At 31.2% G+C, this 18,554-nt stretch overlaps 1 protein-coding gene across 1 annotated transcript; it reads left to right on the forward strand.

Moving 5' to 3' along the window:
* The first annotated feature begins 1,087 nt into the window (after window positions 1-1,087).
* LOC111707617 (neural cell adhesion molecule 1) lies at window positions 1,088-14,469 on the forward strand. Its single transcript, XM_023480750.1, has 12 exons — window positions 1,088-1,177; window positions 1,505-1,546; window positions 1,876-2,011; window positions 2,790-2,938; window positions 4,307-4,363; window positions 4,927-4,986; window positions 5,673-5,748; window positions 6,257-6,305; window positions 6,780-6,867; window positions 12,060-12,140; window positions 13,531-13,651; window positions 14,300-14,469. The coding sequence occupies exons 1-12, from the start codon at window positions 1,088-1,090 to the stop codon at window positions 14,425-14,427; spliced, it is 1,077 nt and encodes a 358-aa protein (XP_023336518.1). The 3' UTR covers window positions 14,428-14,469.
* Window positions 14,470-18,554: the final 4,085 nt, after the last annotated feature.

Genomic DNA, 18,554 nt, shown 5'->3' on the forward strand with positions numbered 1-18,554 from the left:
CTGTGGTTGTACTTTTTTCGTTACTGATTAGTTATCAAGCATCTGCTCTCGTTTTTTTGTTACTGGTTATTTATCAAGCATCTGCTCTCGTTTTTTGTTACTGGTTAGTTATCAAGCATCCGTTAATTTTTAAATAATAACCTAACAATTCTTCCCGTTTGTTAAAGGGACTGTCGACGAAAATTAAAGTGACCCTTCATTTAAAGCGGGACGTTTATTTTACAAACTCTCAAAGGGCTGCAAACGTAATTTCAATTGGCATGTCTGGTGCACATCGTTATCCTTAAAGCTTTGCCTGCTCAGAAATGAAGTTGATATCTAAGTTTTTGATTATTAAAATTGTTTATTTTCAAGTGTGGTTTCGCTGCAAAAGTTTGTGCATTTCTTGCTTATGAAGATATAACCATAATAAACGATTTCAAGCCAGAAAAATGCATTCCACATTTTAAATCATACCCAATTTAATTGTACCAAATTTAATTTAACCCAATTTAATTGTACCCAATTTAATTGTACCCAATTTAATTGTACCCAATAATTTTCAAAAATGTTATGGAGTTTACCCTGCACTATTGAAACCGTGTAGCGTTGGCACAGCCTTGAATGAAGCAGCCAAGTGAAAACTTTGTTTGTAAAAATATGTCAAAACTTGGTCAAGTGTTTCACAATAAAAAGCTAAAATAGTACATTTATTAACTTTAGAAAATTAGCAGAGTCAAAAATTAGAACTGTGCCAATAAAAAGATCATAATCAATATTTCTATCGTACGTCCATGGAAGAAGAGAAAAATCCTGCACCATCGTTTAAAAGTGCTTTTATTTATTCACTCTTTAACCTGATGGTATCCATCACACAGAAATATCATCGTATTCAGCCGCGACTTTTTTTCGAAACTAGAATATGGAATTCTACAGTAACAGTTATCAAAATAATTGCTATTTTTTAAGTTCTATATTTAGGTTTTATTAAACGTTTTGTCAATAAAACTTCTGAAGGATTGCTTAATATAAAGAACGGTTTAGTTTATTGACAATTATACAATTATTTAAAATTATGAGATTGTATTTTTTTCACAACTAACTGAGGATGTTTTTAGTTGTTCCAACAGCTAAGATACTGGGAAGTAACAAGCATATTATAACTAGGGAGGGGGAGAGAATGGAACTAAGATGTCAGGTCTAAGTTCAGACATAATTTTTTTATTGTTAAAGAAATTGAGTCTATGTCACAAACTCTGTTTTGCTAATCCCTATATCTTTGCAACCCAAAGTCGTAATACGTAGATCTCTAGATTTTTCAAATTGTTAATTCTCAAAGGTTTAAACCATCATCATGATGCAAATATATAGGGATTAGAAAACTTGATTGTGTGGCAAAGACTCAATTTTTTATAAACTAAATAATCAGATATTCTAAAATAAAAACTTTTTACCTGACCTTTAGGTTAAAATTGAATATCAATTATTAATATTAAATATTAACAATATAGTTATTTAATGTTAGGTTACTGGATTCCCTCTTCCTACTGTTTCTTGGCATTTAAAGGTAAGTTTAGAATACATAGCGTTAACGATACATATTAACGATACATATTAACGATACATATATGAACTATATATTCACAATAACATGCTTTTAAACTTAGAACTTTTCTGTCTTGTCATATTTTGGAATTTCCTTTTTGAATTTTCCCGAACCACATAGAACCTGATAAAATCCAACTATCTTAAAACGCAGTTACGGATAGACTGCCTTGATTAACATTCATATCTTTGGAAAACTTCTGTTTGCCTTGATTTAGAGAAAAATATCAAAAATATAATGGTCAATTTACAAAACATATTGGAACCTAAAACAATCTTTACTTTGTCTAGGATCGGCAAGAAATATTAACGGATCGACAAACCATAATCATTGACTTTCTGAGATACGACAATGCTGGAGAGTACGAATGCCGCGCAGTCAATTCCGAGGGAAGAGCAAGAGACGTCGTCTTTGTTGATGTTCAATGTAAGTAATCTACACATAAGTTGATTTTAAGAAAGTGATAACTATTATAAAAATTTAAAAGAATGCGACCATGTTTTTTTTAAAAATTTACATTACAATAAAAAATGGAAAAGTAAGGGCCTGGAAATTCAGGGATTCCAGTTCAGTTCAGTCGCTTAATTAAAAAGGTTTACACGAAAGGGAAAAAATTGGCGAACACCTAAATGTTGCAGAATGATTTACTTTTATTCCATGTAATGCCCTAATACAACGTTCTATATTTGCTTTTAAATTAAATTAGTCTTAAGCGACTGATCTGAATTTTGGTTCTATAAATGAAGAATCTTCAAGTTAGATTCCCTGCTATTCCTATTCTCCTGTTTGTGTTCTAGGAGTTGTCAATGTTTAAACAGGGTGTTCCAGTAAACATGGGAATCAAATAATGACTTTTACTCGTCTTCGATTGAACGTAATTTTTAAAAACTTTTTCGCGCCTAAAAATTCGGTGAGGAAGGATTTTGTTAAGATTTCGATGTAATGATTAAACCAAAATTGATATAATCCACCCCACTTTAAAGGTTGGAAAATTCGAGGCGGTACAATATGTACTGTATATTAATTTCCTCGTACTATCCAGTCTGGACTACCAAGTGTAAAGTCGACACAGAACTTTTTATGCAACACATGTATAGTCTGGCAAGATTACAGTGATGGGTCAAATTTAATTAAGGTACCTTTTGGCTAGAGACTCTTCATGTCTTCACTAATTCCCATATTTATTGGTTCCCCCTGTATCTAGATAAACCTCGAACTAAGTATTGGTTCCCCCTGTATCTAGATAAACCTCGAACTAAGTTAACAAAGAAGAGTGCTGTATCCTCCGGAGGATCAATGGATAGAAGGGAAACTTTCTTCTCATGTACCGTAGAAGCCAATCCACAGGCAAAGGTCAGATGAAAAAGTTTAGAGTTTTAATTCAACATTTTTGAATTAATTTTTAAAAATAAAATTTGAAAAAATTTGCTTGAGCTGAGAATTATTGAATTGAAGAATGTGTTTAACTCGTTCTCTCTCATCTCTAATAGGTGAAGATTTTAGAGATTGTGTGAAAATAAAAGGTTATAAGTGAGAGTTCAATTCCCTTAATCCGATTTAAATTATGTTTTTTTGTTCAAAAATAGCTAGCTCTGAATAAAATAATGCATTCTTTCGATAAACCAGAGGAATATATTTTATTTGGGTTTTAATCTACAAATTTTTTTTGCTTTTTGATAAAAAATCTAAATTGTGCCAACTGCCACGGTTTAATGAAAATTAGTTTATTTTTACCAATAAATAATCATGCATGAGTCTGTTTAGACTGCATGACAAGTATGTTCCTTATCACGAAAAAGCTATAATCTTTCTTACCCCGAAACTAAATAACCAAGAGCATAAATAGAATGAACCTTGGATCAACGAGAGAAGAGGGAATTCTATTTTCTATTTCATATTCTTAGGCATTTAATAAATTATGGTATATTTGATATATGTAGAAACTATTACGAAAGATTTAACTTTTGTGAAACTTAAGCAATTTATTAAAACAAGTTTACCGTCCTGGAGAGACAGGAAAACAATAAATAAAACTGAATTATCTTCACCCAAAACCAGGGTTGAAGAAGAAATGAAAAAAATATTAAAAGAGACCCACTGTCAACCTTATCTTAACTAGACCTTTTTCTGAGCAGTGACACAGCTAACCTAGTCAACTTTTATCAAAGTATTGCATAAACCATGCTCTAACGGAATAAAAGAATTGAGTTATTGCCACAAACTAAAATTTTCTAATCCCTATATCTTTGCAACCTGATGGGCTGAACCTTAGATATTTCAAATTTAGACTATTTGACCAAACAGAAATGATACTTTGAAATATCTAAGGTCTACGACATTAGGTTAAAAAATAAAGTGATTAGAAAATCTTGAGTTTGTGGCAAAGATTCAATTCCTTTTATCGGATTTTTAAACATTTATGTTTGGTTGGCTTTCAAGAGACTCCTGTAAAATCGGAGAAATTAAGATGATTTTTATCTTATTTTTGTTTGCCAAACTCTGACTCTGATAGAATTTGTTCTTTTTCAAATCGTTCATCAACGCACAATCGGGTTTTCTTCGTTAATGCTTATATTTCGCCATATTAACCCATTGGATATTTTTGTGAAGCGAAATACTTGTCCAGTCCCTTTAAATGATTAAAAAATCGAAAAGAATAGAAAACCAAGATACAATACAAGACGCCAAACTAACCTTAATCTTATACCCATATGTTTACAGGTAACCTGGTTTAAGAACAACTACGAGGTGTATCAGCAAGATACAAGGAAACTTCAGGTAAAGTTGCATGCGCTCTTGAATTTACCAATTACTCCTTGTAAACTGAAGTGCGTCGCAGTTTAAAAATGTGTCAGACTACAAAACCAGTATATGGGTAAGTTGATGAAGGAAAACTTTTTTTTGGGTAAATCCAAAGATTTAGGAGTTGCGACGCTTTAAAGTCTACCCGGTCTTAAATCTAATACAGAACTGTCTATAGTTGTCTGCTTTCTGTTTTAACTGTTCCGTCAAGATTTCTTTTTTTTTTCTGAATAAAACTCTGAAGGAAAAAACCAATCATTTTCTGCAGATATCCTTGTTTGTTGATTTCACCGGAAATCTTCAAATTGAGTTATTGACATATGAGGATTGACGCCTTTCTTAGATATTACTAGTCTGTTTTCAAAATAATTGTTCAAATGGATTAACGTTGTATATTCATGTGAACCTTCATTAAAAAATGGGGCATATCTGAGTCACATCACACAGTGCTACTCTTTAAACCTTTATCTAAAATATCTTAAATGCTTTTTCTATATATCTAATTATGAATTTACATGTTTTAACCCCATCTTGTCAAGGGATTGAGAAATGAAGGGAGTGATCTGAAAAATCATGTTCTAAAAATCAAAAGTTTGGAGGTAAAGTATAATCGCACTATTCGCCGCTTCTTACAATTTATCTATTTTGGCAATGAATAAATAAATATATATATATAATAGCAATGCATACATGCCTTTTTCTTAACATGCACTGAATCTTGACTAAAATTATATTTATCAATGTTGCACTAAATAAAAATCTAAAAAGAGAAATTATTGTGTGTCATATATTATCTATCAGATGAAACAAATATAATAAAACAGAAAATAACTTAACTGCACACAATTGATTTAATCAAAACAAATCTTTCAAAAGATAAAATTCAATATTATATCAATATTAAGGTTATGATACAATATATATTGCAATTACTGAGAAAAAGTCACGAACATGTGATAGGGGTTTTCATAACACTGAAAGGATTACTTTTATAAAGTGATCCATAATCATTTTATGAATTCTCTATTCGATGTTTCTGTAATGTTAATTGGATTTAAATCGTCCTCCACGTTCAAATCCCGAGTTGCTTTGATGCAGTATAATGCAAGGTTACACCACTAGATAGAAACTAGTTGTTATCTGTAGGTTTTGAGTCCTGGAGAATGGATTTAGTTAATAAAAAAAAACAAAAAAAAAACACTCTCTTTTATTAAAAAAATTAAAAACTCCTTTTAAAAATATAACTTTACCATGCAATTGTAATTATAATAATGGAATAATTAAGGAGACAGATTATGGAAACTATTCCTGTGTTGCAACAAACCCATTAGGTTCCTCAACCAGCTCATATCATCTTACAGGTAGTTTCCCTTTCTATCTTACTGGTAGTTTCCATTTTCTCTCTTACACAGGTACTTTTCCTTAACCATCTTATACAGGTAGTTTCCCTTTTCTATCTTATTGGTAGTTACCTTTTCTATCTTATACAGGAAGTCTCCCTTTTCTATCTTACTGGTAGTTTCCCTTTACCATCTTATACTTTTACATTTTTTGTTTTTTTTATAATTAGTTTTTATTATTGATCTCATCTCCTTTTCTTGAACTTTACATCTTAACTTCTTCTATTTATTAGCAGCGTGTATTTTTAATCCTAATTATCAACATCAGAGTTAATTAGGAACCTCATTAACAAATTGTACAATTTCTATGTTCAAAGCAGAACTAAAGAATTAAAAACTAAGAATAAAAAATATAGAATAAAACTTTTCTACAAAAAGTGTTTCTTTATGGCTTACAGTACATTAGAAGCACTCGTTGTTCAATCTTCACAGTGGAATCAAATAATTAAAAAAATGTATTTTTATTCAGGAAGCCCTGACCAACCGATCACACTGAGCCCAGGACATAGTAGATTCAGGTTATAACGCAATCTTTTTTATTCTTAAAGAATTGACTCTTTGCCACAATTTCTATATCTTTGTAACCTGAGGGTGTAAATCCTTGAAATTTAGTACTTAGATTATTTGATTTTACAGAATTAATACTTTGAATTACGAAGGTCCAGGATTTTGGGTTTAAAAGACATATTGAGAAGAAAATCAGAGTTTGTGGTAAAGACTCAAGAATAAAGTTTTATTTTTAAAAAAGCATTTAACAATTATAACTATGTACGATTAAAAATATCTTCAAGATTTTATTTTATAAAGTTTGTTTAAACTACAGCATATTTGACTAAGTTATTTCGTTATTTGAAAAATTTACATAGTTTCAAATAATTTTAGGCAGCAGTTTAAACCTACAATGTTCAACAGAAATTTAAAAAAGAAACACATTTTTTTGGTCTGCGAGCCGGTCAAAATCTGGAATATTTTACATTACTGAAACTGTTTAGTCTGAGCTACACCTTGGTTTGGAAAGTTTGGACTCCTCACACTTTTCCTATTCTCAACCAGTCAATACTCTACAGGATGATTGGAAAGGTTAGTCAAACTAAAACAAAACAATCAGATTAAATGAACTGAGCTGTATCCACTGTGGACACTTTACTCCTCTCTTTTAGAAATCTATGCTGGATTCCCACTAATGAGATTGATCGCGGGCAAAATTTCATAAATTGTAGGCTTCCTTATTGGTGGTTTGAATTCTACAATTGACGCTCTGATTAGTTGCATTTTAGATACTTCTTGGAAATTTCTGTAAGATTGAATCAATCTTAAGATTAATAATTAGAATAGATCAAGCTCATTGTTTGCGATATCCACAATTCTAAAGTTTTGAAGTTAAACTTTTTGGTGATATTACCCAAACTTTCATTATTGGCTTAGGCTTATCCGATTTCAGCCACTTAATTTTTATTTTTGAATTAATCTGACATTAACTAACTAACTATGTATCAGTTAATCACACCCTTTCCTATAAACAAGTCTTAAATCTGTTATGATTGAAGAAAAACGTTGAAGAATTTGTATCAAAATACCTGAAAGTGTACTATAAGCAAACCTTTTAACCTTCTTTTTACCTTTTTTTCGAGAATGGATTTCTTGATATAGAGATATTTTACATTGCAAATCAAAGATTTGGTACAATCTGACTGAGCTATTAATAGGGTGGGCAAGCTAAGTCTTATATCAATATGACCACATCAATGATAATTCAGATTTGGACAAATTATTCATAGAAAAACAAAAGATTTAAATATTCAGCTAAACGAGAACTTTTAAGATTGAATATTGAAGAAATTTCTCGAATGTCGGAGAAAAAATCACAAGATTAAAATATATAATTTTAATATCTTCAGACAGTTTAACATTTATACACAGTAGAGAGGGGGGGGGGTCAATTTGACCCCCCCCCTCTAAATCCCATGTTTTATGTCCAAATATGACAAATGATACATCATTAGAAAGCTCTTGTGCTCTACTTTTAGAATCTGCAAAAAATTTTGCAAATTTGCGAAAATTGAATTTTTTATCGCAAAATCCAGTTTTATAGTAAAAATGTTTGCAAAAAAAAATTTGTCCAAAAAATGACAAATTATACATTGTTGAAAAGCCCTTGACCATGCCATTTCAAATATGCAAAAATGTTTGCAAAATTTTAAATAACCTGATTTTTAATCAAGAAAAGCTAAAAATGTGCAAATTTCCTTTGACAGGTTGTTTGCAAAACATTTGCAATTTTTTTTTTCGCAAAACTTGTGCAATCCGTTTCCTTATGTCATAGGCTTTCCAAAAAGCTAAATTTTATCAAAATCTGACAAGTGAAAGTGGGTCAAAACAAAGATTTAGTTTGTTACAGGCAAAAGCAGTCATTCAGGCAGTGTACCTGAGGACTCAGGCAGTTATTATTAAAGCCCGGTTTTAGGCCTAAAGGGAGGGCTTTGGGTATGTAAGGCCTCAGACTAATACTTTTTGAGTTATGTAAAAAAACTACAGGGGGGTCAAATTGACCCCCCCCCCCAGCAGAAATAGGGTTAAGAGTTAGTGCCTTAAAAAGTATTCAAGGTGTCTGAAATTGTTTATTGATAAATGAGAAAAGTTTATTCTTTATTCTTAGACTAACTTTTGTGAATAGCAATTAGCTGAGAGTTTTCTCATAATTAATAGCAATAAATTTACTTAGCTAGGGAGTGTCTGGTTCCCTGGTTTTTAGATATTTATAAAAAAAAATAAGAGACATTATTATTTTCTCGTTAATTTGCCAGCAAAACAAGGAAGAAAGGAAAACATGTTCTGTCAGCAATATGAAGATGCAAAAACATATTAAACATTTTCATTATGGAATTGCTTACGTTGTCATATTGCAGTAGTATATTATAATGTTGCCCCCGCTTTAAAGGTTTTTTAAAATCGTTAAACCTTTTCTGTTCTAAGAAATTAAAAGAAAATGTATTTGTTGATTTTTTTTCATCGTAAATTTTAATACAATTTTAAAGACAAATCACAATGGTTCAGATGTCCGAGTTTAATAGCACAGTGATCCAAAGGTTGCAAAATCGAATGAGAATTTTGCCAATTACTTCTTAAAAACTGAAACTAAAAACAAAAGTTATAAAATAAAAATGTCCGTAGAACTACAAGTAAATTGTAAGTAAGTCAGTAATTCTAAAGGTACACTTCAAAGTCGAACTAGTCTTAAAAATTGATGCCAATATTCATTTTGAATCCATTAAATTTAGATTTCCCGATTTGTTTTTTCGGGGGTGGGGTGGGCAGGCGGGGGTGGATGGTCACAGTGTCACGTTTGGAATACAACCTGTTCCAATACAGTTTACATACTTTCCCGTGAAATATAGATATATATAGATTTGAATAAATACTTATATATAGATATATATAGGTTTTCATATATACATTTATATATAGATAAATGTTACATAGATGTTTAAAACCTGACTTCTAAAGAAGAAATTTAAGATTTGGAAATAATCCAAGAAAGAAGCCAGTCAATACAATTGTTGGAAATATTGAAAAATATAATAAAACATTACCGATATTTAAACTACATCTTAAACTTTCCAATTCAATATTTATGATGGAAAATCGTGTCAGACCTGGTTGAAAGCACGTGGTTAAAAAGTAGTGGAAAGAGAGAAGATTTACATCCCCTCCTCCGGGCACCCGATACAGGGATGATACGACCTTATTTTAATTAATTTTAAAATTCGGTGATGGTGATGGACCAAACCTCTGTAGAGTAAAAAAAGTAGATGTTAGTTCCACATTTATTGAAAATATATTTGGGTCTGGGTTGACCCTCGTCAGTTCTAACGATATAATAACCATCAAAATCGATAAAAAATATAAAAAAATTGTTAAAAATCACAAAAAAATAAACAAACAAAAAAGATTATTTAAAACAAAAATTTGGGCTGTCAAATGGACATAAGGGAAAAGAACTCAGATTATCAGATGGAAAAAAAGATAATTTGCAAATATTCACTTTAAAAAAATGTTTTAAGACAATTATTATTCCTTTAGATTGTTTCTGTCACAAAGATTAAAAACAAACGGTTAAAATGTATGTGTATATCTTAATTAAGCTTTGATTTCAAGAGCTTCATTAACAACGGTACACTTTTGTATAATAAAACTTGATGGTAAATTTGTGGTTTCTCCTTAACAGTGACCTGCAAAAACACCAGATTAAACTTTTTTAAATGTAGATAATCACTTTAAATGTAGATAATCACTTTAAATGTAGATAATAACTTTAAATGTAGCTAATCACTTCAAAAATTACATCGACAGTTCTTTTAAACGTACAACCCCCNCAGCCCCGCCCCCCATTAACCATACAATCTATCCAATAGGTCAGGGGAAGGAAAGTTAGATATTTTTAAATTTGAACGTACGTCTCCCCCATTAACCATAAAATCTATCCAATAGGTCAGGAGGGAGGAAAGTCAAATATTAAAATTTAAACAAATTTTTATGACTATATAATTGTAATTTTATTAACTTTAATAAAATGTCCCGGACTTGTTTCTAATTTGATAAATCAAACAAATTTAATTGTATTTAAAAAGTTCATGTCCAATTTATTTGAATTTAGGTATTTAAGATCTTTTACGGTTTTAACGGTTTTTTATGGATAAACTAAAATATTCCGATATAAACCAAGTTTTAACTTGTTGAGCGGCACAATTGTTGTATTTTTTCTTATATTGGACTATTTAAAATTACAACGATCGTCTTCTTATTCCACAGTTTTATGGGTTTCATGGTATGATATATCTAACATATATGACATATCTGACGAGGAGTAAGAAGAGTAAAAAGACTAAAAAATAAGCTCGAAAAAGAAGTGAATAAAAGCTGTTACTATTCCTCTCCAAGCCCTTGGAAATACCATTTGTATATAAATATACCATTTAAAGAATATTACGTAGTGTTGCGGGGACATGAGTATGACTAATTATCATTGTAGAACACGCCATTATATTTTTATATACTTATAACACACAACCTCTTTACATAACCCTAGACTGGGTCTGCCTCACGACACCAGCAAATAGTGACTTTAGTAAAGTTTTAAACAAAACTAAATTTTATAATTTTGAAAATTGTAAATTATTAACTCTTTGAAGGCGGGCTTATAACATGGTAATGACAAATATATGCTATTAATATTTAATTTTAAAAACACGCATGTTTGTAAAAACATCAAATAGTAACGTGAGGTAGGTGGTCTCTAGCCGCCCCCCCCCAAACGAGGACTAGCTATCAATGCCATCACGGACACAAGCTCTTAATCGATCAATACCAAACCAATCAGCATGATCTCGACTCATATGTTTCAACGAGGACCAGCTATCAATGTCAACAGGGATTCAAGCTCTTAATCGATCAATGCCAAACCAATAAGACGATCTAGACTCATATGTTTCAAAGAGGACCAGGTATCTATGTCAAAAAGGACACAAGCTCTTAATTCATCAATGCCAAACCAATAAGCACGATCTTGACTTATATGTTTCAACGAGGACCAGCTATCAATGTCAACACGGACCCAAGCTCTTAATCAATTAATGCCAAATCAATAAGCACGATCATGACTCAAATGTTTCAACGAGGACTAGCTATCAATGCCATCACGGACACAAGCTCTTAATCGATCAATACCAAACCAATCAGCATGATCTCGACTCATATGTTTCAACGAAGACCAGCTATCAATGTCAATAGGGATTCAAGCTCTTAATCGATCAATGCCAAACCAATAAGACGATCTTAGCTCTTATGTTTCAAATAGGACCAAATTACTTCTATCCCCGTAATCAAAGTGGAGTCTATGCTAACTAATGTGTTTCACAAATTTATGTTACATGTTAAGTTTGTACACGTATTTACAATCATTTGCGCAGATATATATCATCGTAGTTAAGCTAATCACAATACATAGCTACAAGTTTTGCATATTTGAGGATTAACGCAGTTAGATTTACAGACAATGTACAACGCAATTTATCTAGGTGCGTGTAAACTGTATTTATTACATATTTGATATTGTAACAAAGCAAATAGTTTTAATAGTTACTTACTAAATCACAATTGCTGTGTCCCATGCTTATTGGACTATTTGAAGTCATATCTTGAGTCTAAAAGCTTTGTGGTTATTACTGGAGATGAATGAAATCTGAGAGTATTCATATTTTGTTATTACTGTTTAGGCTTCAGGACGAGCTGTGACTGAAGCTGAAGGCACTTGGCATAATCTGGCACTTATTACGGAGAAAACTCGCTTATTCCAGGTTAAAATAGTATACAGTGAAACCTTTTTAACTCACTTAAATCACATAATGACATAATCTGATACTTATCCTGGGGAAAACTTACTTAATCCAGACTCGAACATAATTCTTAAGTTATGAAAGTCTCAGTGTAGCTGACCTATGATATTTCAAACTGTAACTTATGTTGGATCAAATAAAATAAATTTGAAATATTATTGGGTTGCTGAAATATAGGGATAAAAAATCAGAATTTGTTGCAAAGACTCAATTCCTTTACTTACATTTAAATGCAAGCCGCATTTGTTTGAGGAAAATCAAATTTTCTAATCCCTTTATCTTTGCAACCTTGATATTTCAAGCTTAGATTATTCAATCTGTAAACAGAATTCATAGTTTGACATATCTGACGTATCTGACATTAGGTTGCAAAGATATATGGGATTAGAAAGTTTGAGTTTGTGGCGAAGACTTGATTTCTTTTCTTAGTATTATAGATTTATAATTTACATATTTTTTTATTTTTTTTTCTATTTGTTTCACTGAAAATGACACGAATTAAACAGAAAAGTTTTAAAAGATTTAAATTTGGCATTTGAGAAATGAAGACATTAAACTCAGGTTCTACAAATGTTATACAGAAATATTCTGAAATAGAACCCCCCCCCCTCCACCCCTCTTTAATTTGTTTTTACTCCTCTTGTCGTCTTATCTACACATAGTTTATCTAATGAGGAAAATAGTACCTTTTAGTGACAAATTATTTTCATCTTATGTGTCTTCTGTTTCCCCTGTTCTTCATTATATGGCCAAGATATTATTAGTCCTGTAACATATAGTTCTCCACGACTACGTCATTTGGTTGAGATACAATTAGTCGATTAAAGTAATATATTAATGTAACATTTGATTTCTCATAAAATAATTTACAATTTTGTTCACATCATTTGTCATCATTGGCCTCAACTAGTCCTTCACGTCGATTTTACAATTTTTCATAAGTCCTAATCATCATTCGACCTACTTGTCAATAGTCAATGATTTCATTGCAAGTCTGACTGAAAGATTCGATTTTTTTCACATTATCTACTATTGAAGTTAGGTCTAGTGCTATAGCTCCATGAGGGACTAAAATAAAAGGTTTACACCATCAGGTTGCAAAGATATAGGGATTAGAACATTTGAGTTTGTGGCAAAGGTTCAGTTTTTTATTTAAATCTTGTATTGAAATAGGAAACCTACATGGCACGGAATGAATGGAAATATTAAATGATTAACTAAAAAATAGTAAATTGTTGTATATAAATGTTGTCCTATAAATGCAGGATACCTACAGTATGGAATAGATGGGAAAATTAAATAATAAACTAAAAATAATAAATTGTTGTATCTAAATGTTGTCCTAATGCAGGACACCTACAGTATGGAGTTGAGTGGACTGACTGGGGATTGTGAATACGAAGTTAGAATACGAGCAATGAATAGTCAAGGATGGAGTCCTCTTAGTTCATCTTTCATCTTTAGAACTTCAGGTACACCATGCAGTACACTTCTCATACTGATATCATAGAATCATAACGGACGGTATTATAGCTTTGGAAGTTTTTCTAAAAACCTTGTTCTGGATGATATATATATACAGTGACCACTGACCATGTTAAAAGTCAAACAATTCCCAAACCAAATGCTTCTAGTTATGATTCTGTGATATTAGTATTCTGAGGTACACACACTGTATAGTGTATAAGTGTACTACAGGACAAAGTACACAGTTATACACAGTATACAGAACACATTACACAATAAAATTTACGGGTCTTACAGTACACAGTCCACAGCACACTACCACGTGATATCTAATGAGAAAAGAAATAATACAATGATAACCAGAAAACTGTAGAATAGGTACACGAAATTAATGCATTTGATGTTGTTACAAAAACTTTACAAGTGAGTTATCCAATCACTTATTAAATGAAATGGGTCTGTTTGCACTGCACAATTACTGTGTCTCCTGTACATTGAATTATTTAAAGTCAAACCTTGAGTCTAAAAGTCGAATTCCTATTCATGAGTATTCTGATTATTACTGTACAATCCTACGGACGACAAATTATGGGATGACTGCAGGATTTATAATACTCAAGTTTTGTTTATCTGAACATTTTTTTTTCTTCCAGGTATAATATACCGACCTCTTCCTTCTGTATACTCTGAAGGTCAACTATCCTCTGCAGCTGGCAGGGTCAGCTCAGTGTTCACCTGTTTGACCTTCATCCTGCAGCTGGTTTGTGTCATCTTTTATTAAGTTCTGTAAATAATGATATCAAATAAATTCTTGTTTTTTTAATGTATGTCATTTTAACGTAGTTGATTTTTCATTAAGTGGTAACAATGATGATAAGAGAACTTGTGTTTTTTTTTGTGGTGGTGGTGGTGGTGGTGGTGGTGGTGGGGGGGGAGCATAAACCCCCCTCCTTCATCTCTCAGTCTGAAATAGAATTACGTACATTTTCTTCAGTTAATATTTGTTAGTGGAAGCTATTCTGTATTGAGAAACTGCATTAAATGCAAAACGCAAATATGCAATGCAGTGAGAACCAGAAATCTATGGAATAAATGTCGTGTTCCTTTTTCCTTTTACGTAGAAAATGTTGCTTAGTATGATGTAATTCGTATTTTTTCTTCAATTATTTTAGCATTACGGAAAAGATTTAGAGTTGTAGAAAAAGGGTTAAATATGAAGTTGAATGTGAAAAACTGGACACCGTGTTAAAAACAACAAAGCAAGGAAAACGCTCACATTTGTTTTATTGCTTTTAACAGATTTTCAACAAACGGAGTTATGTTTCAAAATAGAAAAAAATTTAAATCTAAAATAAAAGAATTTAGTTTGCTTCGTATACTTTGTTTCCAACATCTGCACACATCAGCCAGCCCAGAAAAAAAAATTTAATTTCTTACAAAAATATAAACTTTTAAGGTTCTATGAATTCCAAAATTGGACCAATCTCACAGAAAAAAAACTGACAAGGTTTTTTCAGTTATTATATAATCAAGTTTGTTTCAGTTCTAACTAGTCTAGTACATGTCCAAGGCTACCAAAAGTATAAGTGAGCTAGTTAGAGAGGTAAACCAAAGGCCAAAGCGTTGGGAATCTTCAAAGTCGATTCGATGTTAAAATGTGATGCATAACTTTTTTGATGATGTCAAAATAAATTTCGAGCTAGGTCACTCACGTTCATTAAATTCATGGTCCACGGGTCTAGATCTGTTTCTATCCTATCAGAGTTATAATATCTGACAATTGCATTTATACATTATCTTTATCGATTAGAAATTTTCATCGTTTGATGAACGCATTGAATTATCTGCTTTTAGTTTCTACTTCGGTAAAAATTTACTGAAAACCCGATTCATAAGGAAGGGTGTTCCACTAAACAGTAAAAATTACAATTGATAGATGACTTGGTGGTGATCTTTAATTTCAAAGATAAATAAGTAGAAATGCACGAAAAAAAGGTTTTTAGAAATACAATACTATGGAAAATGTATGTAAGTCTTTTATTGTTGTGGATTAGGTTTTCTTTTAGTGTATTTACCTCTGATCCCTAAAAATAATTGATTTTGTTTTTAAGATGAATGATTTAATTTAAGATGACATGCGCATTGCATGGTTTATAACATTTCTTGGATGTTATCTTGATTAGCCATTCTTTCCTTTACTTTTACATGTCTTCATATTGTTAAATGGTGAAATATATTTTGAAATTAAAAACCGTTCCTGTTTCTATTTCTCATGTTGTTGATATTAATGTGAATAACAAGTTAATAATTAAATAACAAACTCGGAAAGACTGTCTGTTTAAAAACAAGAAATAAAGGATATATCATTTGAAGAAAAATTTGTGAAACACGAGAGTATACTTGTTGGAATATTATATTTGTCACAAACTCATATTTTCTATTCCCAATATCATAAAAAATTTTAATAGAAGGCGATCATTCATTTGGCGTACCATCCCGTTTTTGCCTTACATTTGTTACGTACTGCTTGTCCTGGCTAATTGAAATTCGGCCCGGTACATGAATTGAATTGGAATGTAGCGTACGATATATTTACAATATGATGGTACATTTACATGAAATTTCAACAAGTTTTTAATATATCCTTTTAATCCATCAATGAAACCGTAAATGTTGAATCTGTTTACGGGAGTTAAACTCTTTCTCTCCTCTCTTATTGGTCAATAGTTCGGAAGAACCTTTTATATATTTAAAACTAGATTATTTGATTTATCTAAATATCTAAAGTCTACGACATTGGATTGCACAAATAGAGATATCAGAAAATCTGAGTTTGTGGCAAAGACTTATTTCCTTTGATTGCATTTTAAAATTTTTGAAACATTGTCTAAATCTAAACAGAGAGAACTAAAAAATTCTAATTTTGGATTATTTTTTGATACCACTCTTTAAATGTTATTTGACTCAAACCTTTCAACTTTAAACCCTAAAGGGAGTGTTCGCAAAAAATGAAAGGGGGTATAGGCTAACGGCGAAAAATTATCGATGGTGATCGCTAATAATCTTACTTCTATCTGTCTAATCGTTAAGGAAAAATTTGTTAAAAACGACTTATACCGAAGAACGTAGCGGTCATAAAAAGAAAGTTGCAATATTCGCTATTATTCGACTCGGATCGTAAAAAAATCAATTTAATTCCAAACAAATCATTCAGTTATTAAAACCTATAATCATCGCCAATTTTTCGACGCATTCGTATAAAGTTGATATTAAATAATATTTTTTTATTTTTTATGATCATGAGAGTTACTTTTGAAAACATTTATTCCGGTTTCGAGGGTTTTTGATAATGAAGACGACATTTTCATATGTTCCAGGAATGTTCGAAAATCCAGCGCCAGCCGTAAAAACAAGTTGTTAGCTAAATATTTAAAAAAAAACAACTAAGAAACAAGATGAACATGTATAATCTTGTTATCTTCAATTAAAATTTAACATCGAGTAACCAGTGCGAATTGCGTTCGGTTTCTTAAATTTGAATTTAATCGCGTTTTCATACATTATGTAAAAATATCAAAACTTACAGAGTTGTTTATTTTTACTTTTTCATTTAAAGTACAAAAAGAGAAAAGACGAAAAAATAATGTTTAAAAGGTCAAATTGTGGTGAAAAAAGTGTTGGGATCAAAGGATCAAACGAACTTTTAAATCCTTTTAAGTCCTTTTATTTTTTGAGGTCTCTACATTTTCAATAATAGGTTGAAAGTGTAATTTCCGTGCACAATATTATGAAATATAGTTGAGGAAGGGAAGTAGTAAAGATTGAGAGAAATTTATTAATGTCGAATCCAACCCCTTAACATCTATATCAACCTCAATTTGTTCAATCAGGCATCAGACCAGTAAAGGCATATATCCGGCCAAACACAAACTTAAGATTTTAATATCTTTTTTTGAGGTTTGAAAAGAGTAAAGGTGGGGGGGGGGGCTTAAGTGGAATTCATTTGTTTAAAATAAATAATATAAAATAAGTCTGATTTCTAATCTTTAAAGTTTAAAGTTTGTCCAACGAGATAATATTTTCCAAGTCAGAGAGTTGGTTTTAAATTTAAAATGTGTCCGGGCGAACCAAATATTTTAAGAGTTGAAAAGATATTGGACCATTTGGTTAATGTTTGAGCAAATGTAGGATCTTGTAGGATACTTCCACAATTCATTTATCAAAATATTTCATTTCATTCTCGCACTTTCCAGCCTCGACTCTTGAGGTTGGAGAAATATCTTATTCTTTCTTGGTTTTCATCATTTCCTTCTTATCATTTATCCCCTGAACCCCCCGTGTTAAAAACAACAAAGCAAGGAAAACGCTCATACAGAAATATTCTGAAATAGAACCCCCCCCCCTCCACCCCTCTTTAATTTGTTTTTACTCCTCTTGTCGTCTTATCTACACATAGTTTATCTAATGAGGAAAATAGTACCTTTTAGTGACAAATTATTTTCATCTTATGTGTCTTCTGTTTCCCCTGTTCTTCATTATATGGCCAAGATATTATTAGTCCTGTAACATATAGTTCTCCACGACTACGTCATTTGGTTGAGATACAATTAGTCGATTAAAGTAATATATTAATGTAACATTTGATTTCTCATAAAATAATTTACAATTTTGTTCACATCATTTGTCATCATTGGCCTCAACTAGTCCTTCACGTCGATTTTACAATTTTTCATAAGTCCTAATCATCATTCGACCTACTTGTCAATAGTCAATGATTTCATTGCAAGTCTGACTGAAAGATTCGATTTTTTTCACATTATCTACTATTGAAGTTAGGTCTAGTGCTATAGCTCCATGAGGGACTAAAATAAAAGGTTTACACCATCAGGTTGCAAAGATATAGGGATT

Source organism: Eurytemora carolleeae, unplaced genomic scaffold (genome assembly GCF_000591075.1).
Source record: "Eurytemora carolleeae unplaced genomic scaffold, Eaff_2.0 scaffold820, whole genome shotgun sequence".
NCBI classification, from domain to species: domain Eukaryota; kingdom Metazoa; phylum Arthropoda; class Copepoda; order Calanoida; family Temoridae; genus Eurytemora; species Eurytemora carolleeae.

Coding starts and splice junctions, on each gene's coding strand:
- LOC111707617 (XM_023480750.1), top strand. CDS start 1,088: ATGTTTTTAGTTGTTCCAACAGCTAAGATACTGGGAAGTAACAAGCAT. Junction 2,939..4,306: donor AAGCCAATCCACAGGCAAAG/GTCAGATGAAAA, acceptor ATATGTTTACAG/GTAACCTGGTTTAAGAACAA. Junction 6,868..12,059: donor TCTACAGGATGATTGGAAAG/GTTAGTCAAACT, acceptor ATTACTGTTTAG/GCTTCAGGACGAGCTGTGAC.